Source organism: Lingula anatina, chromosome 1 (genome assembly GCF_051362555.1).
Source record: "Lingula anatina isolate TDL-2025a chromosome 1, LinAna3.0, whole genome shotgun sequence".
Taxonomy (NCBI): Eukaryota; Metazoa; Brachiopoda; class Lingulata; order Lingulida; family Lingulidae; genus Lingula; species Lingula anatina.
The window spans coordinates 65,920,589-65,942,293 of record NC_141767.1 but is presented as its reverse complement, the minus strand read 5'-3'; the positions used below and the strand labels follow the sequence as shown (position 1 = coordinate 65,942,293).

The window sequence follows — 21,705 nt, the reverse complement described above, 5'->3', positions numbered from 1 at the left end:
AAGATGGTCAAATTTACAACTAAAAATATGAAAAAGTTGCAGTTTAAAGCTATTTTATGATTGAGTGAGGGATTAATTTGGTTTATCTCTTAGCATGTCTACTTTATTTGAGTTGTATAAAAAAAACTAGTAGAAGTGATTTATATGGGTTACTGGGAATCTAAGCTCCACCGATGCTCAGTTCAAATGTTGGCAATGTCATATAAATAATCATCTTCTGTTCCAGAAGAGAGCTTTAGGTCCCATATTATTATTATTGAAAATGTAATTTCTACATTTCGTGATAGTATATGATGTTCTGAACAAAGATAAAGAAAGAAAAAAGGAAAGAGAATTAGTACTTAAATGTGAATTATATCAAAGAATCCTGCTTTACCAGAGGTTGTTGTATCTCAAACAGTATCAGCTGGACCAGTGAGCTACATTTTGAACATTGAATCTGAATGTGCAGAATTCATCTCCTTGGATGGACCAACCATGCAAATATTGCTAGCCAAGCACAACTACCACAATCAAAAAGATGCTTTCTGAGCCAGTTTTTATGAAACTCAAGGTTCATTTACAATTTATTGTGCTAGCTGGTACGCACTAGCTCCATGGGGACTCTGGTGAGTGCAATCATTAACAAGACTTCTGGCACTGAGTAGAATACAGAAAAGCTGGTGATTACACAAGTACTGGTAAGTTGGAAACAAGTGGAGGTGTGTCAATATGTCAACCTCATTGCATTCAGTAACAGGCATTTGTGTTCAAATTGGCAAAATGAATTCTTTTACTTTTGTAAATTTTACTAGGGTAGCATGTTGAAACACAAAAGTTTTATTTTTTCATTTCTTTAAATCAAATTACACCTTATTGGCCAGCAGTTCAATCATTTGACAAAACTCAACCTCAAACGATTCCATCTTGGTTTTAAAATACAAAACATCTAAATACAATTGAGATCAAATGTTTTAAGAGTACATCATTTTTTTTGACTATATCAAACAAATAAACAGATTCTGAAAAATCTTGTGATATCAAAACTGAGCAAACATGATGACCTATCATTTTTGTTGGATCCTGTTATTAGTATTGTTATGATCTTGATAAATGAACAACTTTTAAGACCAGATTTACTACTGTTTTTCAGCACAATCATAAGGACTGCATCTGTAGTAAAAAGACAAAACTGAACTAGCTTTTGTAATAGCATTTATTATCACACTGAAAAATAGATCATATCTGCTCACTTTGACTGGGAATCAGTCAATAACATCATCAACAACAAATAAAAGATATCAGGATATACCCTCCCCCAACCCCCCCCCCCCCCCAATTAATGAGCTCATGAAAGTTCCTCATAACACATTAATACAAAAAAATCACTTATTACTTATTTTTTTCTATGTTGTTATATTGCAAATAATTAAACCTAGTAAAAAGCTCATTCCAATGCACCCCAAACAGTTCTGTTAATATTAACTTTTTTTCATTCTCTTTCAGTTTTAAGTTGGTTTTGAGTCTTTAGATCTTAAGTTATAATAATATCTGATCTAAAAAGTAAATATCCATAATCAATTTAGATCAAATTCAAATATAATGCACACTTTTATACATATAAATTTCATGAGCATACCACAAGATACAACCTTTTGTTCAAAGTTTGGCATCAAAGAAGCTATCTGGGAACAGGGGGAAAATCCAACTCTGAACAAGGAGGCCTCGGGGTTTTACCTCTCACATATATGGGATGAGGCACTGGAGACTATTCCTAGCCGTATGACAATAGATAGCTGACCAGTCCATCCAGGCTATTTACCTAGTGAAAGGTCTCTGGTTGAGCCGGCAACTTCAGTTCCAATATCAAAGTTATTTGTATTTATCATTCTTATTCTACTGGATGACTAACAACATTCACTCTACCTTTATCTATTGACTTATTTATTTATTCAGGGTAAAAAACATGGTAAATTTAAAATGTATCTTCCCACTGGCCCTTAGAAATCTATTTTAACACATCATAGGCTAAAGTTGCATACATCTTGTCCTAAGAGTATATTATATTGGGAGTTTGAGGTGATGAGGCTGATCCAAAATTCAAATAAATTGCAGTTTATTTAACAGATAGAAATTTCACCCCGAGTTTGCACATCAAAGTGGCTAAAATATAAATAAGACTTTTTTTCATTTCACAACCACGCATACTTCCAATGTAGAAGTAGTATGTCTTAAATACCCATATTGCACGCAATGTGAGGCATCTTTACTTTAGAATCTGTACTGTTTGCCAGAGAGGTCATCTCACCACCCTCAATCTTATGTCCAATCTTCTCACTGTCTGCATTTTGTGGAGAAAATACAGGCATATTTTCACTACATAGCTTCTCAGTATTAGACTGGGTGTTAGACTTCTCAGTGTTTGTTACCTCAGAAGGGAATTTAATAAACCCATGTTTATCATCGTCTTCTGCAGTAATATCATTATGCACGTTGGCATTGTCAGTCATTTTGGCAGTTACAGCAATCATATTCTTATCAGCACTAGCAACCTTGGACCTATCCACTGGAGCTTTGGTGGTGTTAAAAACTTCTTCATCTCTAAGAGCATTTTCTGCTACATTAGCATTTGCAAAAATGGTGTTTTTAACATCCTCAGGTACCTCTCCTCCACCCTTAAGATCATCAGTAACAGTATCACAGGGTACATCACAGCGTGTTGCTGCCTTCACAGCACTTTGCTTATTGTCTGATTTGTTTTCCTTTATATAACTAACATATACTTTCTGCTCCCTCAATCCTCCCACTGCTGGGTTACCATCACAAGACTCATTACTATTGTTCCGGGACTGGTTTGCTTGTTCCACTGCCTCCAGTCTCAGTGCTTTCATGAAGGCACGTGGATCTTTTCCTCTCAGGGTGGGGCAATTACATGAAGTTCGGAGTTCGAGAGCCTGAAAAGTATTGGCTTTTAGCATTAAAACAAGTACTGGCTTTTTATCTCTGTTTTATATTCCTGCTTGCTATATATATATCTCTATGGATTGTTATATATTTATATATATACATATAAAATGATACACATAATATACGTGCAAAAAGTGGTGACCAAAACGATAAGTGTTTGTGTGCACATGTATGTGTCACAGACCACCTAAAACATTAAATTCTGAGTATATAAACCATCTTGTGGTACCATAATCCCAATATCAAAGTCAATGTTAGTATGGTGACAAACCTGTGGAACCAAATCATCTAGTTTGTCCGCACGTTCATCACTCCTGGGATGTGTGGAGAGAATATCCATAACATTCCCTGTCTCCAAATCCTTCATGTGCATCATGTTCCAGAATACACTGCTTTCTCTGACATCAAAACAGGCCTAAATAAATAATTAAAGTTTTTAATCATAATATTATTCTGTTGAACATTAAAGAAAAATGATCTATACTGTCATGTGTCTTTTCAGTTTCCATTGTTGTTTCACAAGTTATATTATACAAAATCAGTGAATATGCTTCTAGATAATGCTAATATGCATCACATGATACAACTGTAAATCAAAAATCTATGACAACTACCTTAGCAGCCAGCTGCAAACCTTTATTGTCTGCCTCAAACTCTAGTTTCCTGCTGTAAGGCATATGAAACATGGCCTACAAAAAACAACAAAAATGCTGTGGCATATTTGCATTAAAAGTTTTCATGTATAGAGAGTTATAATTACAAACAAGGTAACAAAAAATTCAAGAATAAAGTAGGAAGTTGATGTGAAAATTATGAAGAGTGTACTTATTTGTTTTTCATTCATTTACACCAAACTGCACTGTGTTAAAATGGAAAACACATTTAGGTGACATAATAAGATGATCAAATATGGATCAAAGCAAACAAAAGCTAAATAAGTGCACAGTCTGCTTATGTCAATCACATTTGAATACTCACATTCTGAATGTTTTATGTTTAACAGCATGGAATTCTTACCTCAGTGGCTTTATCAAAGAAATACTGGGTGACAAAAGCCACTTGAAATGGGCCAATAAATAACCAGCAGAAAACCAGAAAACACAAGGTGATAATTTCCCAAAATGCATGTTGGTTCAACTTCAGACTCTACAATTGAAAGTTACTTTTATATAGAAAAAATAACTCAAGGCTGAAAAATCAAATCAAACATATTTCCTTTTATATACAGAAAATAACTCAAGGTTGAAAAATCAAATCAAACATTTTTTACCTATATATTAGCATATATCCAACAGTTTAAATAATGATCAAAGTAACAAAGAGAATTTTTCTAACAATCAAAGAGGCAACAGATCTGTTGATATACCATTCTACTCACCCCATGCCCCAACACACAGTGAGCCAGCTCATGTGCAAGAACTACAGCCAGTTGATCAATATTGTGTGCAGACTTCAGCAGACCAGTGAAGACATAGATATCACCAATCTGGAAAAATAAATATTTGCATTTTCATGTTGCAGGTAAGAATGAAATTCAAGCAGATTTTTAATCTTAAATCTTAGTCTTAAGTTGCAGGCAGACTATTAATAGAAAAATCACATCTTTAAAAAGCAAAGAACTAGCAAAGTCAACCAGAGCACATTTCAGTTATGCAAACTAAAGAATAAACTTTCTGAAAAGTTGCTGGGCTGGCGGTTGTTCAATTTTTTTGTACCTCCTTTTGAACATTGTTTAACGCTCCTTAAAATTTTTATTTCCAATGTCACCTATTCAAGGCATGAATACACTGGAGTAGAGAGAAAATGTAAGGATCTGTGTAATTACATGTGCCTCTGTATGATAATGGCAGTCTCAACCTGTCAATAACAGTGGTTACACTTACAGGCAAAACAAAAGCATTAATATTCTCATCGTCATCAACGACAGCTATCCTCCACTTATGTAATCCCTGCAATTCTTCATTCCCATTCAAAAGAGTAAGAACAGTCTGCCTTACCACCTGTGTGTATGGGTGGTCTTGTGGAAGAATCTGATCTCCGAGCCTTAATTGTTCCTTAAAAATTAGTAGCAAGTGTTAAATTTATAAAGAGGTATTGTGTTTACCAACAAAACTAATCGGTTTATTTAGACATTTTCTACAGTGCGTAATCGGTTTATTTAGACATTTTCTACAGTGCAAGTGGTTCTGAAGGTAAATGGTGTAAAGTTCCAAATGAAATCCTAATCTACAAAATTATCTTATCTCAAAGGGTGCAGTACCAAAGAAAGGGGCTGGGTCAAAGGCCAATCTAAACTTACCCTATAGGATTCTTCTTTTGCAATTTCCATGAGCTGTGTATCAGTCAACAACTTGACAGTCCACTCCCCTGTGCTGGGATCTACTTTGACATGATACCACATGAATGTAGTACCCAAAAATAGAATGAAGATGAGCAATCCACATGAAACCTTCTTTTTGGTCCCTTGGTCCAATTTTACCCAGACTTTCCTTGAAAGCCTGCAAAAACAACAGAGGTAAAAGGCACAAAACGCGATAACCGAATTTAACTACCTAAGCAAATTAGGTGGTTTTTTTCTCCTTCTTGCTACAACAAACATTTTGCTAAATTTAGTCTACTGGTTCTAAAAAACATCCATAAAAACACAGGCAATCTTTAAATCTACAAAAGTTACATTAAATATAAGCAATATAAAAGGGTTACCATCCCAAAAAGTGGCCTACAACCCGCACAATGATTTTACCAATAGCCAGTTGAGGTGCATGCATGGGTCTTGTGGTATGAAACCCCCTGCTCTGTCTGCAAAGCAGTGAAGATCTGAAGCTATTTTGTACTTTCAATCTGATATTACAATTCAATATCTTTCTCCCAACACTGAGTCCACTTCGCTTATTGTTGGCAAACAGGCTTAATGTCATTTTCTGTACAGGAGATCCACATTGCTTGTGGGGAGTCAATAGCATCTTGGATGGACAGATCATGATGTCTGATAGCCTGTTACTTGCCTTCCTTGGTATTCCTGAATTCAAAATCAGTCTTGCTGTAGTCATCTTCCCCAGATTAGACATTTTACAACATGTATATTACAATTCAATCACCCAATATCAAACAACAGATAGTCAGTACAACAAACATCCGATGGTATCCTCCAATAAGGGTCAGGGTGACACCAACACGAAGTCCGTATCGAAGCAAATCATAGGCTGCTTGTGCAGTTCTAGGACTGAAGAAAAGGGTGATGAAACGAAGGTAAAATGCAGGCCTCTGACTCTTGCTTCCCTGATGATGATCAATGGAGATGACTGTACTTGTTGATAATGGTTGAGACATGAGTACAAGTACTTCTTCTTTGTCAGAGGTGGTGAAACACTCGTGATGAAGCCTATGGGAAGATATTAACATTACAGTATTTAATTCATAAGCATTTGAAAATTGCTCAAAAAGTAACGAAGCAACAAAAATGTCTTACAGTGTACTAAAAATTTAATTTAAAACTCAATTCTCAACCTCAAACACCTAATTCTAGTCTAAAAGTGTAAAAACACCTTCCCTCTGCTCCATAGTATTTACGAGCAACTGCAAATGCATATGGAGCAAAGGTAAATTACACCATGATGGTAGTTACTTTGTAACTTGCGGTTACACTGATCTTCTAGAGCAATCCTGCACATGTTCTTTTTATCTTAAATTCTAGTATCAGTGGCGGATTTAGAGAGGCAGGTCAGGAGGGTCCTGACCCCCCCCCCCCCCCCTGGATTTCTGGTCCCCTCTTGAAATTAGAATTTTGACTAGCTGAAAGAAAGTTCTAAACCATACCAAATGCCCTCTAAAATACCAAATTTTTCGGGGCCCGCACGCCAAGTGGTGAAGGGGGGAGAGGGGGGGTCTGCATCGCATCCGCGGACCCCCCTTTCAAATAATCCTGGATCCGCACCTGTAGTAGTAATATGTACCAGAAATGATATACCATTTTCTCCTTTCAAAGCTTGACGGAGTTCTCTGTAGCGAGGTGAAACTGGTGCAAGTGCATCAATGATACAGTACGTGTCTATACTATACCACTACTATTTGTGATCACCTAACCGAACAGTCTCGTTCGTGATGTGCACTGTTTATCCAGCCCGTAACAAGACTGCGGTAAGGGTACCGTGAGCTTGTAAGACCGAAAACTGAGGCAAGTAACAAGACCGTGATGCAACTTCATACTCCCATTGCGTGTCACGTAGGCCGTCCAGCCGGCAGTCGGGTCCGTTTTGAATTGATCGGTTGAATATGAAAATCGCTCAAATGATTATTGCATTGCCTAATATATATATATTGATTACTTACTTCAACCCAAACACAAACTACCAGTCGTGGACAACGAATGAAACAGAGGCTTTTCTCATCCTCCAAACAGGGGCCTCGTTTTAAATCTTCTTTTAGGCAGTTTCAAGAGACGTTAAAATGAGGCGAATGTATGGAGCGTGCGGTAAAATACAAATTTCTTTTTTGACAAGTACATGCCAATGTACTGTAAAAATCAGTTCCAGTGGCGGATTCAGGAAGGGGGGGGGGGGGGTCATGTGGGTCCTGACTCCCCCCCCTTCGATTTCTGAAAAAATCACACCAATGGTCCCCTCTAGAAATAAAAATTTTGATTAGCTGAATCACATGTTCAAACCGTAGGCCTACCCAAATGGCACCGTTCAGCGGACCCCTAACTCCACGCCAAGGGAGGGGGGAGGGTGGCTTTGCATCCGCGGCCTGTCATTCCAAAAAACCGGACCCCTCGCCCCCCCTTCAAATACTCCTCGTCCCCACCCCGGGGCCGTAGCGATAGTCCGAAGGTTCAATAGTCCGAAGGTTCATTGGTCCGAATGTTCACTATAGAACCTTCGGACCAATGAACCCTTGATTAAAAAATCGATGAAAATGTTACCACTTTTCGGACCAATGAACCTTCGGACTATCGAGACGCCCCCTACCCCCTTAGCGCAACTAGCAGGTATTGGTCTGATGGTCTGTCTGTGGCTTGTAGGCCTACATGAAGGGGAGACCGGGGCTAGTTGGACCCCAGGGTAAGTTGGCCCCCCATCAATTTATGAAAAAGTAACTACGAGGTAAAAAAATTGGCCCCATACTCTTGCAAAGTGACCGTAGCCTACAATGCTAAGGAAGTGTCGGACGTTAAAAAGTTTTACTTAAGCGGTGAGTCGAAAAAAACGATTTTTGCACCTAAAAGTAATTTTGTTTAAGAGATTTAAAAATCTATTTTCATAGGCTTTTGATCGAATATAAGATAGGCCCTATGTATAGGGCATCAAACTGAAGCTCATTGTTTCAAGTTTCACAGAGATGTATCATCGTTGCTCATTCTAGCACCATAAATGGCTACCATCCTTTAAAATAAATAATGTGCACCCGGGGCTAGTTGGCCCCCTTAACTCGGGGCAAGTTGGACCCTCATATTACCCACAAACCTTTGCGCGCAACGCTGTTTGAAATAAACAAGTTGGTGAAATTGATTGATTTTTTTAATTTTCTCTCTGGTGTTTTTTTGAAAATTTATATTAGAAATAGTCTGTTGATTGTAAGTATTAAAAAGCAAATCCACTGGACTTTCCGTAGAAAAACATTTATTTTGCCTAAATTCATTGTAAGGGGATTCCCTTTGTATTTATAGTGTTATATGTGGCCCCAAGGGGACCCCCCCCCTCCCTAGCTTAAAAAGAAAATTTATTATTCGTTTTCATTCATTAAAAACCTTCTTTATACCATTATTTATTTATTCTTAATTAAAACAAAACAAATTTTATTGATAGATATTTTGGTTCTTGCAACACATAGGCCTACACCCCCCTCCCCCCAACAACGTGACGTACGGAAACCTCAATAAATCTGCCTCGTTTGAACTGTTTATTCATCAAAGACTCTCAAAAATCAATTAAATAAATTAAAAATTTATAAAAATGTATTTCAAGGCGTTTACATGGGATATATACTTCATTTTCGTATAGGGGGGCCAACTTGCCCCGACCCTGGGGCCAACTTGCCCCATGGCGGGGCAAGTTGGCCCCCCTGCCGTCAACTGCGTTTTTTGTCAAATTGTGAGCCACCTGGCATTATATTTGAAAAATAATGACGTTGCATACGTAGCTTAGTTCATGGGCCGGACTTACTTTGAAACCGGTTTTGTTACTCTAACCCACTCCTAGGTGGCTCTACAAGGCCAAAAGTGTCTAACTGGGCCAACTAGACCCGGTCTCCCCTAACCTCGGAGGAAGAGTCGTATCATCTTTGTTAGACCTTTTATTGTCTTTTCTTCGTTTTATGTAGGGCCTACGAAAAAAATTATATACATGTACATGTTGGAGGAAGTTTTTTAGGTTAGACCCGTACGTAAGACTGTTGACAAACAGACAAACGGAGGTCGGGAGGTGAAAACATGGGTAACGTTAACCACGTCATGATATGCAAGGAAAGGCAGTGGAAGGGTCGCACATAACTACTTTAAATTAGGCCTACTATAAACTCCGTAAACTGATAAAAGGGCAAAACAAGGAGACTTTCAAACATGAGTTTTTGGCCCCTTAAAAATGCCATACAAACTTGAAATTTGTCACCTGATAAGTAAAAGAGCTAGGCATGAATGCACATTTTACTAAAATTTTGATTCGCAGATTTCCCCACAGAAATCTATTTCCATGTTTTTTTTTTCAAGCAGAGTAATATTGTGTTTGTGATTCTTGATACAAAAATTTTAAGCAGTAGGATTTGACCTTTTAATATCAGTGTAACATTGGTCGACTGCAGAACAAGGGGGGATAACAAAAAAAAATGCTGTCTTTGTTCTAATACATAGCATATATTTTTAGAAATTTTCATGTTATAAGCTCTTCGGTCTAGTTTGACAGTAAACTATCAGCTCACATGGTAACCATTTTGAAAATTGTCAATTTACCGACCTAAATAATTGTTGTAGAAATAAATGTTTGTCAGATTTGTGTTCGCCATCAAATGTCGCCTCAGAAAACACATGCTACAGAAAATTTTAAAGATTTACCCTAACCTAAATAGAAACTTGAAATTTGCCACATAAGATGTAAATGAGCTTGGCATGGATACATATTTTGAGTATGATTGAATAGGAAACAAGTTAGGGAGGTCACAACAACAACAACAACAAAAATGAAAAAAATAATAATAATAATAATTCCCCAATTTTTTTCCAAAAAAATCTGAAATGCTGACCAGTGAAAAACTAAAGTCCTTGTTCTAATGCACTGCATATATTTGGTGTTGCCGTCCTTTGCCGACTTTTAATTTATAAAATTATAAAATGTATAAATTTTCAATGTATAGGTTTTTACTTGAAATTTTTCAAATTATAACTTCCTAAATAATCAAAGAGTTAGTTGTTGAATAATATATAGCCTCTCCTCGGCGTTACTGTATATTTTCACTCAGTTCTTGGTACGAGGAATCCTGTTCTGAAAGCTCACAGTTCTCCTGTTTAACTAGATGTTCGTACGACGAGACATTTGCATATTCCTTTGGCAAGATCTGTCTGCGCTCAACAAGCCGTTCTTCGCACTGATTTGTCTCTTTGAAATGGATGTAAGAGTCTTTAATTACTGGTTTGGTTGGGAGATCTTTGCAGTCTCCGCCATGGGTAATAGTCTGAATAGTATCAACAATCTCTTCCACTTCAGTACCTTCTCTGTCAACCACATAGTCATACTTAAATAATTCACCTTGGTTAATTTGAACAGTACCAGTGACGGCAGTGTCACTAAATTGTTCCCCAGAAAACTGATTTATTTCGTCATACAATGGCCCTTGTGAAGTAAGCACAGTATCATCGTATTCAACGGCTGCCAATTGTAATGGTTCTAAGTATATGTGAGCGTCTGAGATCTCTTCATATGATGATAAGTGATATTCGTTAGAATAAAGGACTTGACCTGCAGTGGCATTCACATAGCTCTGCTGTTCCAAACCCTTGTGGATGTTGTCCATTTCTTGTTGTATTAGCTGAATACCTCGACGTCTACGCTCATAGCGGATACGACGAAGTTTTGCCAAAATGGCCCTCTTTTGCTCATATTCTAACCTAGAGAAATGAAAAAAATATATAATCCATAAGTACTAATCTTTTCGAATAGCAAGTGGCAGGCTTCAAGATTTGGAGCTTTAAAATAGTCATAAAATAAACCCAATGAATATAGATATAGATGTTTCATCCTACCTTTTATTAACAAGCAATATGACGAATATTATAACTGTGTAGCCAACTGTGATCATCCCGCATCCAAGCAAAACTGAAGGCAGATGATAAACAATATTACATTACTTCATATACGTGTATATATTTGGCGACACAAATAAAAAAAGTCCATATCCTCTAGAAAAAATTATCATTACTCGACCCATTCTCAGAATTGGATTCAACTGTTTGTACTTAATCAATTTCTTATTAAAATTAGCATAGTTCTTAACTAGTCATGAATCATTTTTAACCGCCATGTCTTCCTGCCACTCCAAAAGGTATACGATTACAAGAGTTGAAAGAGATTATTAAAGTCTGTGATTTCGTCTAGCCATGTGCATGGGTATAACGTTGACACCTTTCCCTCTCACCTTCAAAGACACCGCGCGCATCCAAACTACTTGTAGCTGTCGGCTGAGCTGTTGATGTCCGAAGTGGCGTTGTGCCTGTTGACACAATGGTTGCAGTAGGCCTACTGGTGGTCTCATCGTGGAGGCTGATCTTGCGGGTCATAGTAGTATTGGGTCGCACTTGACATATATTTCTTTCAATTTTTGTTGGAAAAGCAGACTTTGTGCCATTCACAGTCTCTGCAATAAACATGTATTTGCAACACAACAAAATAGTATGAGAGTTACGGAATTTTTCACAAGTAATATTAATTAATATCAGACCATTCTTATTTCAACTTATTTTTGACTTGCTCTTCACTTTGTCTTACCAGAGTAGAGCTGGCAGTCGAATGTTATGACTGTATGTTGGTAACCCTCTGCTTTCCATTCCATTAACCTGCATATTGTGTCATGTTGAGATGTTGTATTACAGCAGAGATTGATGGAACATTCTGTCAACCCAAGACACCCACCAGAGACTTGAGAACAGCAGAACGAATAGACATGGCGAATAGCAAGAAATCCGTCAGAACATTTTATCTGCACTTCGGAATGTGAAGCATCAAGTTTTACAAAACGTCCTGGAAAATAGCAGCCGCAAGCTTTTATATACAATAATAATAATGTACACTGTACAAGATGAGCCATTAGATTAGGCCTATATGTACATAGATGACCTATAAACTGTCAAACAGATACTTCAAGCTTTTAACACCCAAACACAATAAAGAGGTGCATTTCACATGCTGAAGTGTCAAAAAAATAAAATTGAATCAATTCAAAGTTGTATTCATTTTTTAAAAAACGAGTACGTGTATAAAACGAAAATCCATAACTGTCTCAATTTAAATTCAAATTTTAATTTTTACCATTACGCAAAGAAGCCCTAAATTGTAACGTATATTCCAGGTCATTAAATTTTAATTTTTATACCGCGTTCCGATATATTTTGTAGTGATTCAGTCATGGTAAATTATACATAGCATAAGGATGTTTTTATAAATATTTAAAGGGGCTTTGCGTCATGGCTATTACTACGTAACGTACAATGTATGTTCCCCAGAAAAAAGTGTCAAAAGTTTCATGAAAACAGTGTTTTCTGTTGCTAACCGAAAAATACATTGTGATTCCATGATAGTTTGCCGTTTCTGATAAAATATTTGGATCACGAGAGGGAAAATAATTCATTAAATGCTTATTTTTCTGTCAGTAGGGTGTATTTTCCCCGTTTTTTAAATATTCAGTGACAAGCAAATTGAAGTCGCTCAAAAACAATAAACTGCTCTATACAGAAGATTATTATAATTTTTACAACGTTAGATCTATTCTTGTAGAAGATAAATTAAAAAACAAAACCAGTGAGTATTGAGTTTTCAAAGTGAGTAAAACGTTTCACAGTTGGAGGTTTTGCATTTATGACAGTAGCGTATGTTCCTTTATGGGGATAGACGATGAATTATGGTTCCAGGAGAGTGAAACTTTCATAAAAACTTCTTCTTGTGGAACCATAAAATAATAAAACATAGTTTACAATCTGTGCACTAAGAGCATGCCTGTGACCTCAATTGCATCTCTATTTTTGGTTTGGGCGTTAAGTGTCGTGGCAAAGCAACATCCATTAGAGAAGGCCTGACCACTGTCGTGATGCTAGTGGAGGAGCTTTGTACATGTCATACCACAACATCAAGGTACACTCCATGAATTTTACCCGCCAAAATTTTCTTTCCCAGTATATTTATCTATCCCTGTTTGCACTTGGATTGGACCTTTGATAGAATTTATAAAGGTTGATTTTAGCTTAAAATGACTGGCCAATCATTATAACAGCGACCATCTTCTTATAAGCGCCAATGAAAATATCAACATCATATACGCCCCAGAAAAAATATTTAAGGATGTCACCCTCCGCCCAAAACTTCTTATTTACTGCCTTTACATACATTCACATTCTTTTGGGTAAAAGATAAATCTTCAGTGTTCAGTGACTCAATTAACATTTACACATGTCATCTCACGGGTGACGTCATAATTGCAAATTTGGGGTAAAAACTGAAAATCGGTTTCTCAAATTTCTCCTTTAGCTTAGCACCCACGATCACCGTTTTAAGGCCGATTTAATGACACCATTTAGTACTCAAAAACCCTGCCAGCGATTTTTCTTAGAAATCTTAGTTAAAATTTTATCATTGATAAAGCAATATACCGCTTTTGTTTTATGAAAATCTGTAATTAGGGGCTGATAACCCCATAACAAAAACATTTAAACCAAAATGACGGTGCGAGATTGTAGCCCATACACTTCTGGTCAACTCTGCCAATTTTCGTGATAAAATCTTGTTCGGGATGAAGTTACGCCTCATACCGATTGCTATCTCGCCTCAAATAGAAAGGTGTTAAATTGACGATTAAAGCTTTGGGTTACCTATGCTTATACATTGCAACGAGAAATATAAATGCCGATATTTTATATTTTCAAGAGTTTTTTTATTGTTTTAAATCAGCACAAAGATAGATGCATTATTGAATAGTTAGATGCAAGAAAAACCTCATTTTTGATATCTGGATGATAATAAAGGGTTACAATATCCTTAAGGGGTTAAATAAATTTAAGGTGCACAGAGGGGTGACAAAAGTATTGCACCATTTTCTTTAAGGGGAACAACAGCTGGATTTGTTAGTTTTTTCAGTTGTTATTTTATTGAAAACTGATAGCGTCAAGTGAGTATCTTTATTTTAGATTTACAGAACAGTGCATTGCCCTTACATAACACATGCTATTACGTCAGAATTAATATTTTGTAGGATAGTCACGTGTTCTCATGCAATATGGCCACAATCCTTCTAGGCATAGACTGATAAAGGTTCATTAATCTTCTGGGGGCTATGTTGGTCCAGGCTCTGAAGACACTTTGGCTTAGAGCGTTTCTGGTAAAGGGGCGATCCTTTGCCACTTGATTTCCAATAGTTTGCCACAGGTTTTAATTTGGTTTGCGTCAGGTGATTGGGCAGGCCAGTCCACCCTGTTGATGCCATGCTGGTAAAGCCATTCTTGCACTTCCCTGGCCCTGTGTGGTGTAGCGTTATCATCTTGAAATATAAACGGATGGTTCCTGTCCCCAAAGGTGTTTTCTACCGATGCTAAAAGGTGCTGATCGAGAATGTCAGTGTATTGCTCGTGATTCAAGTTTCCATTTATCAGCACCAGCTCACCATCACCGTAGAAACCAATGCACCCCCAAACCATTATCGAAGTGGATCCGGACTGTCTAGTGAGGAAATGCATATTCTCTGGCAAATGACAAGTGGATGATGTTCTCCATACCCTCACTTGTCCACCCACGTTGTTAACTGCGAATATGGACTCGTCAGAATAAACAAAATGGCGCCAGTTCTGACCCACTGTCCAGGCAATGGTTCTTGCAGCCCATGTCACTCTTCTGTGTGTGTTTACCAAGGTGATGAGTGGCTTCCTCCTGGCAACCCTGCCGTGAATACCTGAAGCATGGGGCCTTCTTTGTACAGTTCTTTGCTAGCTTCAACCTACAAACTGCGCGACCACTGCAACGCTAATTCCCTGCACAGCTCAGACCTCCTGATCCTTGACAGCATCAAAATGCGTCTCTGGCATTAATCTTCCTTGGGCGGCCACTTCGGTGTAACTTATGGGGATCACCAGTGTCCTCCATCTTCCTATACACAGTCTGACGAGATACACCATATTTGGCAGCTATCTGGGTAACATTGATACCCTGCTCCCTCAGAGAAACTATTTCATTTCTTTCTTCATTTGTGAGCTCCCGTACCTTCACCATGGTGGCAACGTGACAGTTAGAAGGATTAAGATTATTTATTGATAAACACCTTCACATACAAGGTACAATCAATGACAGCACTAACTATAACAAAGCATAAACAAACAAATAAATACATAAACGAAGGTCCTTTTTAGCATTTTGGGGATTTTCAAACCTATCATGGAGTGTACTGTGGTACCTTTAAGACGCAGCGAGTTCCACGGATCCATAATTTCGCTCCATGGGAGGTGGGGAGGGGTGGAGGGGAAGCCTTAAGAAAGAGAAATTTGCCAAACAAAGCAGACGCCTACAACTGAATGTAGGCGGTCATGATTCTGTAAAAAAGTAGAACGCACCTTCAACTGCATACATCATGACTATCACGTAGAGTTTCATAAGACACAGCTGACTGGTAACTTCCATTGCAAAGCAACCTTTACCGTTATAAAGTCTTCCCTTCAAATATAACTTCCTGGTCTTACTCTCGACTGTGTTTTTTCTGAATTAAGCTGCATGCTTAGCGTCAGCTACAAGTAATTTTTAGTTGGAGAACAATAGGGCCTACAGGGCCTGCGGTGCCCTAATATCTAGGCCATCTGAACGATAACGCATGATAACAAGGTATTTTTATTTGCTTCACTGGCGAATTCAATTAATGAACTGATGTCACAATGACATCAAAGAGATTATAAGGTTATTTCTTACTTGTAGGCCTATGCTTAGTGCTGCCTTGCACAAATTAAATTATATTTTTAACGATTTTGATGCAATATTACATAATGTTAAGCAATAAAATCACCACCAGTTTTAATCATGCACTAATGTGGATATTCAGAAAATATAGCTACTTCTGGAGATCAATGCCAATGTGTGAAAACGAAAAAATCCCGATAAACTGCAAATGGTCCAACAAACAGTTTAAAATAATTTTGGCATGCTGCTTTTCTAACCTGGCCTGTATTTTGTGCAATATATCATTGATCTTTGAGAATAATGAGTCACACTGTTTTCCATTCATTGTGTTTATAGAGTTGCATGACAATTGTAGGCCACATACAAATTGTAAGTATATCGTTTTGGTCAGGAGCTAGGAGCTAACATCGATAAGGTTGATGTGGTGAAATCGAGGCTCTTGAGAGGAGAGTAACGTCTGAAAATATGCCTAGTTCCGTAATAAGTACACATCTTTTTGCTATTTAGTTTAATTTGTTTTGTTTTTATTTCAATATATTATACAGCCATTCAACACCAAAACTAATTTTAAAGACTTTCATAAGTATAAAAATTAATTTAGAGAATACATTAACGATAAATCTAAAACACCAAATGCTTCTTAAAACTAGGAATCAGTCAACAAAATGGCAGAAGACGAGATCGAAGTGTTGCAGGCGATTTACTGTAGTCCCGCTGAATTCGAAGTTTTTCATGCAAAGCAAGGTGGTGTTCAACACAAAACCACTTATTACATTTCCATTCAAATCATGTTACATTTGATACTTGACGTAGAGCATAGAAGTAGAGAAAGCTTTCTCTACTTCTATGACGTAGAAGTGAAATTTATTATGTTACTTGTAACTTTGATGGTTATATTTGTATTTAAAAAAGTAGATTTTTTACAACTTAAAAAGCAACCTATCTTACATTTAAAATAAGCATTTTTATTTTCACAAGTAGTGTTTATTTTTAAAAGACTGACTCAGTCTGAGTGTGATGGTCAGATCACAGTGCATTGGAATCATATGCCACTTCTATAACCCATCCAACTGTTCATATACATATTTTACAGGGATTACACTATCCCTGGGGTGGAGGGGGTGATCTGAACTCTATGGGTGAAGCCCAAAATTCAAACATTGATTTTAAAAGCTGTTGATTCCATAACTGAGAAATATATTTGCACTTTCAAGTTCATGCATGTATGTGTTTTGCTAAGCACTGTTGGAGTCATTCTCAATGAAGACGTTGAGAGTAGAATGCCAGTTTCATTGGGAATGAGCTCTAGGAGTACAGTAGGAACCCTGGGGCTTTGAAATGTGCTGTAGGTGATTTTCTTCTCCTTTTTCTTTGCAATATACCTAAACTATGGAATGTTAAATAATGTTGACATAAATAAATGTGCAAATATATTACTATTATACTTTATTTTCAGATATTGGTAGTTCCTCTCTGTACACAATGAAAATAAAGATCAAGTCAGAAAGCAGTGACACCCAGTTGAAAAACACACAGACAGAGATAGTGCTTGATGCAATTTTTACAATGAAACCCACATATCCCAATAGTATCCCAGATATAAACTTGAAATCTGCCAACCTGAATCAAGAAGAAATAGAAAAATTAACATTTGATCTAGTCCAATTTGCTAATACTCTTGTTGGGGAAGTTATGGTCATGGAAATTGTGCAATGGTTACAGCAAAATGCAGTCAGGTACTCTTCAAGAGTATTCAAAACTGAAGAGAAACTGTATGAAGAACCTGAAGATCAGGATAATAAACCACAAAAATGTACTGCTAAGTTGGAGACATTGGTAGAAAATGTTACCAGTCCTGACACACAGCATTTATCTGCCAGAGCAAAGGACAATTGTGAAGACATTGGGAAGGAAATTATTGTTTTACAGTTAGACCATATGAGATCCAAGGCCAAGTATGTCAAAACAATATGCAAATGGACAGAACAATTGGGATTAGTAGGCAGGTTGATATTCCAAGGGAAGAATATCCTGATCATTTTAGAGGGTACAAGTGCAAATATTAGGGTATGTTTACTTAGTACATTTTAAATTAATTACTAAAGACTTTATTTAAATTCAAGTTTGTACATGTAATTATTAGTGTTGAAAAGTTGTTTCTAGATTTTACTTTGTTATAATTTTTTTCAGAAATATTTGGTTAATCACCGAACAGCAAATGTTGATATAGATTCTAAAGGAAAAAGTTGCAAGGAAAGAATGTTGTCAGTTTTATCGAGGAAAACAGTTGAGAATTTTAAGTAAGGAGCAGACAGCTTACTTGTAATTTGCACATTAATTCTCGTGCAAGAGGATAAAGTTCATGTGTTCCACTATTTTGGTTTCAAGAGAGAGTAAATAATATTGAGGTCTCTCACTTTCCTCCCACCGTCTCACCGAAACAACAAATTGTTACTTTTGAACTGGGTCTCCTTATGAACAACTTTAATTATGCATTTCTACATTATCACTGTGAGGTTATCCATTACATACACTTTGAGGTATTTTGCCTACGTACCTACCCAGTACCTACCTATCCTAAAATTTAGTGATACAGCTAAAATTAGTGTTCAGTTGTACTATAAACTGATGCATAATTCATTTTCTTTCAGTTTTTCAAATTTTCAAGTCCTAGAATTAAAGTCAGATATTGATGTTGCAGCAGTTTTTATGGAGATCAACTTGTCAGATGTTTATACAAGTTCTATTTTGTCCAGTTTGAAACACTAAGAGCAACCTTGAACCAGGTAAATTAATTATCAGCATTCACATAATACCTGAGTTTTTTGCCACAAAAATAAATAGATAAATAAATAAATAAATAAATAAATAAATAAATAAATAAAATAAAATAACATAAAATGTTTCAGAAGGTAAAGTTTATACATCCAAGTGTGGTCACCTAAATTCTGTTTAAGTACAAGTGTCTGATTCCTTGATAAATTTACTCAGTATTGTGATTTGATTGCTTTTTGTAAAGATCTACCAAAAAGTAAACTTTTCTTTTATCAATTTTTCTATTGTAACTTATTATTAGCACTAATGTCTTATTCTTTTCCAGGTTAAAACTGCTGTGATTGCTCCACAGTTTGAATTGGTTTTGGTGAGATTGTTCACACCTATCACAATTTGTAAAAAAAAAAATGTATTGATTTGTTTACGGTTTTGTGGAGAACTTATTAATAGGCAAAAAAAAAAAAAATGAAAATGTGGTTAGATAACTATGAATTTATGGAATTACATTGGGGAGAAGTCTGAGAAACATGGCAGCGCTCGGAAGCTTGTTAATTCACATTAGGAAAGAAGCCCTTTGGAGCTCATATTATCATAAGAAAATGGCATATGGTGCAGTTGACATTTGTTGGTAAACTGAGAGGACTGGCATTTTAGATTAAGCCCCACAATGAAGATGTTTTCACATCAATGTCCTTCTCATTATCACTACCAGAATCTAATTACTGGGTCCTTGTCCTTTGCACATTCAGCCGCACTCAGGGTTTCAAAAATTATGGTGCTTTATTGTCAAACATGTCATTAACAGTGGTATAACTCCTGATGACAATACTAAAAAAGTATACATTGCACATAAATATATATTGTTAGCACTCCTATGCAGTATCAGGTTTAGGAGTATCCTGAAATTTGAGGCCAAGAGTAGGACTGCACATACAGATGCACATCATTCTCCAAGTTAGTTAGGTTACAAATAAAAACTTGCTCAGGGGCATAGTAAGGGGAATGAAGTCAGCAATTTATTTGGATATCTATAAATAGATTGTTATAGACAACATAATTCACTCACAAATGCAGAAACCAAAGCAGTAATGGGTTAACCTCGTGTGTTCAGTACTGATGTAAATTTTGCTTAACCAAGCAGAAAGGACGGTAAGGGTCCTTCATAATGAACATTGTCATGTCACTGTTGTATAGAAAAAACCCATTCAGGAATATTATATCAGCAATCTTAAAATGCACATTTAATCTAAGGTACATCTTAGTCATTTCTTCATTTGACTGACATATGATTCTGATAACTGAGTATAGAAAAAATTACAAGTGAAAAGAAAGATTTCATTGTGGAAAAATGCCTAGATGTCATGCTGATGTGTTCCATAATATCTGTCAGTAATATTTGTATACTGATACTGGTTCTTAGCCTGTATAGTTATGAAGGTTATGTATCAGACTTGGTCTAATAAATAAGATATCTAATACCATTAGTATTCTTTGATTGTTTCTGATTCATGGTTCAACACAAACACAGAAGTTCAGTCAAATATTCCAAAGCATGCTCAGATGTACAGCATGATATGCTTCAGTTGGACATTAATTATGTAGTACAAAAGAACTACTGGTACTAACAATCAGTATATCTTTGGTGAAAAGTTAAAGGTAACAGTTTATTTACATGAAAGATTATATTAAAATAGATTGTGATTTCATTAGTTAAAATGCCCAATATCAAATTATTTCATTCATGTGTAGTGCTGTCTCCAGATATTTTGTCTTAATTTTGCTTTTCATTTTATCCAATTGGAACAAGAATCCTTGCTATATTTTGTCATTATGGACCTATGTGCCTGATGGTAAATTTCTTTTATAATATTACAACTTGTGCAACTGTTGAGGTGTTTTAAAGATTGCCTTTTACTATTGTTTGTACAATCTATTGTTAACTTTCTGTGCTCTACATCTTGGCAGATCAGAACCCACAAAACTTGAGATTACACTTATAAATTGGTTATAGATCATCATTGTGCATTGAGATCTTCGCTGCGGGTCTACGGCAGCATAATGTTCTTTGCCAAATCTTTTATAAGGGTGTTGGAAAAATGTTTGCTAAGTGTGCAGATTGAAAAATAGGGCATGATTATTTGATGATTTTTCCATGAACTGGTTTTTTGCAACAGATTTGAACTGGTTCTCTACCAAAAGGATGCTGGAGTAGTGGCTTATTGTGACAGAAATTGAAATTAAAACCCCATTTTCATGAGCAAAGATGGGAATCAAAATTTATCATTTATTTGTAGTATTATGTTGAGGGGATAAAGGTGTGCCCATCTTTGCATTTACCTCAATTCAAAACATCTCAAGATTTACTTTATATGCAAATAGTTGTACCAGTAGCAGTAAAGAGGCTGGTCATTCATCATTGCAGGACTGCATGTTGTGTGAGCTATAGTGTAACAAGGGATGTGCCCTGTGATAACAAGTCTGTGACAATTCATTAATTAATGTTAATGGTAATGTTAATGGTATGTATTAGTCTGTGGCTCTGAGTTCATGTACGTGGAATGCAACTCTTAATGGACAATACATGTTGGTCTGTATCTCGAAATGTGAAGGATTTCTGTAAACTAGGGGATTTTGTGAAAATGCATATAAAGTTTAAATGACTGATCCAAATAATTATATAGAGAGTGATTAGTCTACATTACTGCATGTTTTATCAATCATCATTTTAAAATTCTACAATGTTGTTAATATCATGTAAGAGTAATGTGTGTGCATGTCTCAATGTACGATGTATGATACATGTACTGTATAATGATTGTAACACTTCAGTGTGTGCTAGTAGACAGCATTGCTA

General features: G+C 36.4%; 3 protein-coding genes across 10 annotated transcripts; 1 reads left to right on the top strand and 2 right to left on the bottom strand.

The window, feature by feature from the left end:
- Window positions 1-1,177: 1,177 nt before the first annotated feature.
- LOC106172779 (metalloendopeptidase OMA1, mitochondrial) lies at window positions 1,178-7,362 on the bottom strand. 6 transcript variants are annotated; one of them, XM_013553673.2, is made up of 9 exons: window positions 7,276-7,362; window positions 5,650-6,328; window positions 5,246-5,444; window positions 4,830-5,000; window positions 4,325-4,432; window positions 3,964-4,092; window positions 3,561-3,635; window positions 3,218-3,361; window positions 1,178-2,933 (listed from the first exon to the last, which is right to left on the bottom strand). In XM_013553673.2, the coding sequence occupies exons 2-9, from the start codon at window positions 6,012-6,014 to the stop codon at window positions 2,211-2,213; spliced, it is 1,914 nt and encodes a 637-aa protein (XP_013409127.2). In that variant the 5' UTR covers window positions 6,015-6,328; window positions 7,276-7,362; the 3' UTR covers window positions 1,178-2,210. The 6 variants fall into 6 exon arrangements, with proteins under 6 accessions (XP_013409127.2, XP_086855274.1, XP_013409128.2 ...); XM_086999148.1 differs by having other exon boundaries at window positions 5,690-6,328; XM_013553674.2 differs by lacking the exon at window positions 7,276-7,362 and adding an exon at window positions 6,881-7,200.
- A 2,755-nt stretch (window positions 7,363-10,117) lies between these two features.
- Window positions 10,118-16,070, bottom strand: LOC106172737 (uncharacterized). 2 transcript variants are annotated; one of them, XM_013553575.2, is made up of 5 exons: window positions 15,740-16,067; window positions 11,919-12,170; window positions 11,569-11,787; window positions 11,177-11,249; window positions 10,118-11,041 (listed from the first exon to the last, which is right to left on the bottom strand). In XM_013553575.2, the coding sequence occupies exons 1-5, from the start codon at window positions 15,804-15,806 to the stop codon at window positions 10,375-10,377; spliced, it is 1,278 nt and encodes a 425-aa protein (XP_013409029.2). In that variant the 5' UTR covers window positions 15,807-16,067; the 3' UTR covers window positions 10,118-10,374. The 2 variants fall into 2 exon arrangements, with proteins under 2 accessions (XP_013409029.2, XP_086857578.1); XM_087001452.1 differs by lacking the exon at window positions 11,919-12,170 and having other exon boundaries at window positions 15,740-16,070.
- A 631-nt stretch (window positions 16,071-16,701) lies between these two features.
- Window positions 16,702-20,332, top strand: LOC106172766 (RWD domain-containing protein 3). Of its 2 annotated transcripts, XM_013553646.2 has the most exons (5): window positions 16,702-16,820; window positions 17,533-18,143; window positions 18,267-18,376; window positions 18,728-18,862; window positions 19,177-20,332. In XM_013553646.2, exons 1-4 carry the CDS (start codon window positions 16,742-16,744, stop codon window positions 18,843-18,845), a joined length of 918 nt encoding a protein of 305 aa, XP_013409100.2. In that variant the 5' UTR covers window positions 16,702-16,741; the 3' UTR covers window positions 18,846-18,862; window positions 19,177-20,332. The 2 variants fall into 2 exon arrangements, 1 of the variants encoding a protein (XP_013409100.2); XR_015331974.1 differs by lacking the exon at window positions 18,267-18,376.
- Window positions 20,333-21,705: the final 1,373 nt, after the last annotated feature.

Coding starts and splice junctions, on each gene's coding strand:
- LOC106172779 (XM_013553673.2), bottom strand. CDS start 6,014: ATGTCTAATCTGGGGAAGATGACTACAGCAAGACTGATTTTGAATTCA. Junction 5,445..5,649: donor GTAGGCCACTTTTTGGGATG/GTAACCCTTTTA, acceptor TTGTTTTTGCAG/GCTTTCAAGGAAAGTCTGGG. Junction 5,001..5,245: donor CAAAAGAAGAATCCTATAGG/GTAAGTTTAGAT, acceptor CTAATTTTTAAG/GAACAATTAAGGCTCGGAGA.
- LOC106172737 (XM_013553575.2), bottom strand. CDS start 15,806: ATGGAAGTTACCAGTCAGCTGTGTCTTATGAAACTCTACGTGATAGTC. Junction 11,788..11,918: donor CGACTGCCAGCTCTACTCTG/GTAAGACAAAGT, acceptor TGTTTATTGCAG/AGACTGTGAATGGCACAAAG. Junction 11,250..11,568: donor TGCGCGCGGTGTCTTTGAAG/GTGAGAGGGAAA, acceptor ATCTGCCTTCAG/TTTTGCTTGGATGCGGGATG.
- LOC106172766 (XM_013553646.2), top strand. CDS start 16,742: ATGGCAGAAGACGAGATCGAAGTGTTGCAGGCGATTTACTGTAGTCCC. Junction 16,821..17,532: donor AGTTTTTCATGCAAAGCAAG/GTGGTGTTCAAC, acceptor CTTTATTTTCAG/ATATTGGTAGTTCCTCTCTG. Junction 18,144..18,266: donor GTACAAGTGCAAATATTAGG/GTATGTTTACTT, acceptor AATTTTTTTCAG/AAATATTTGGTTAATCACCG.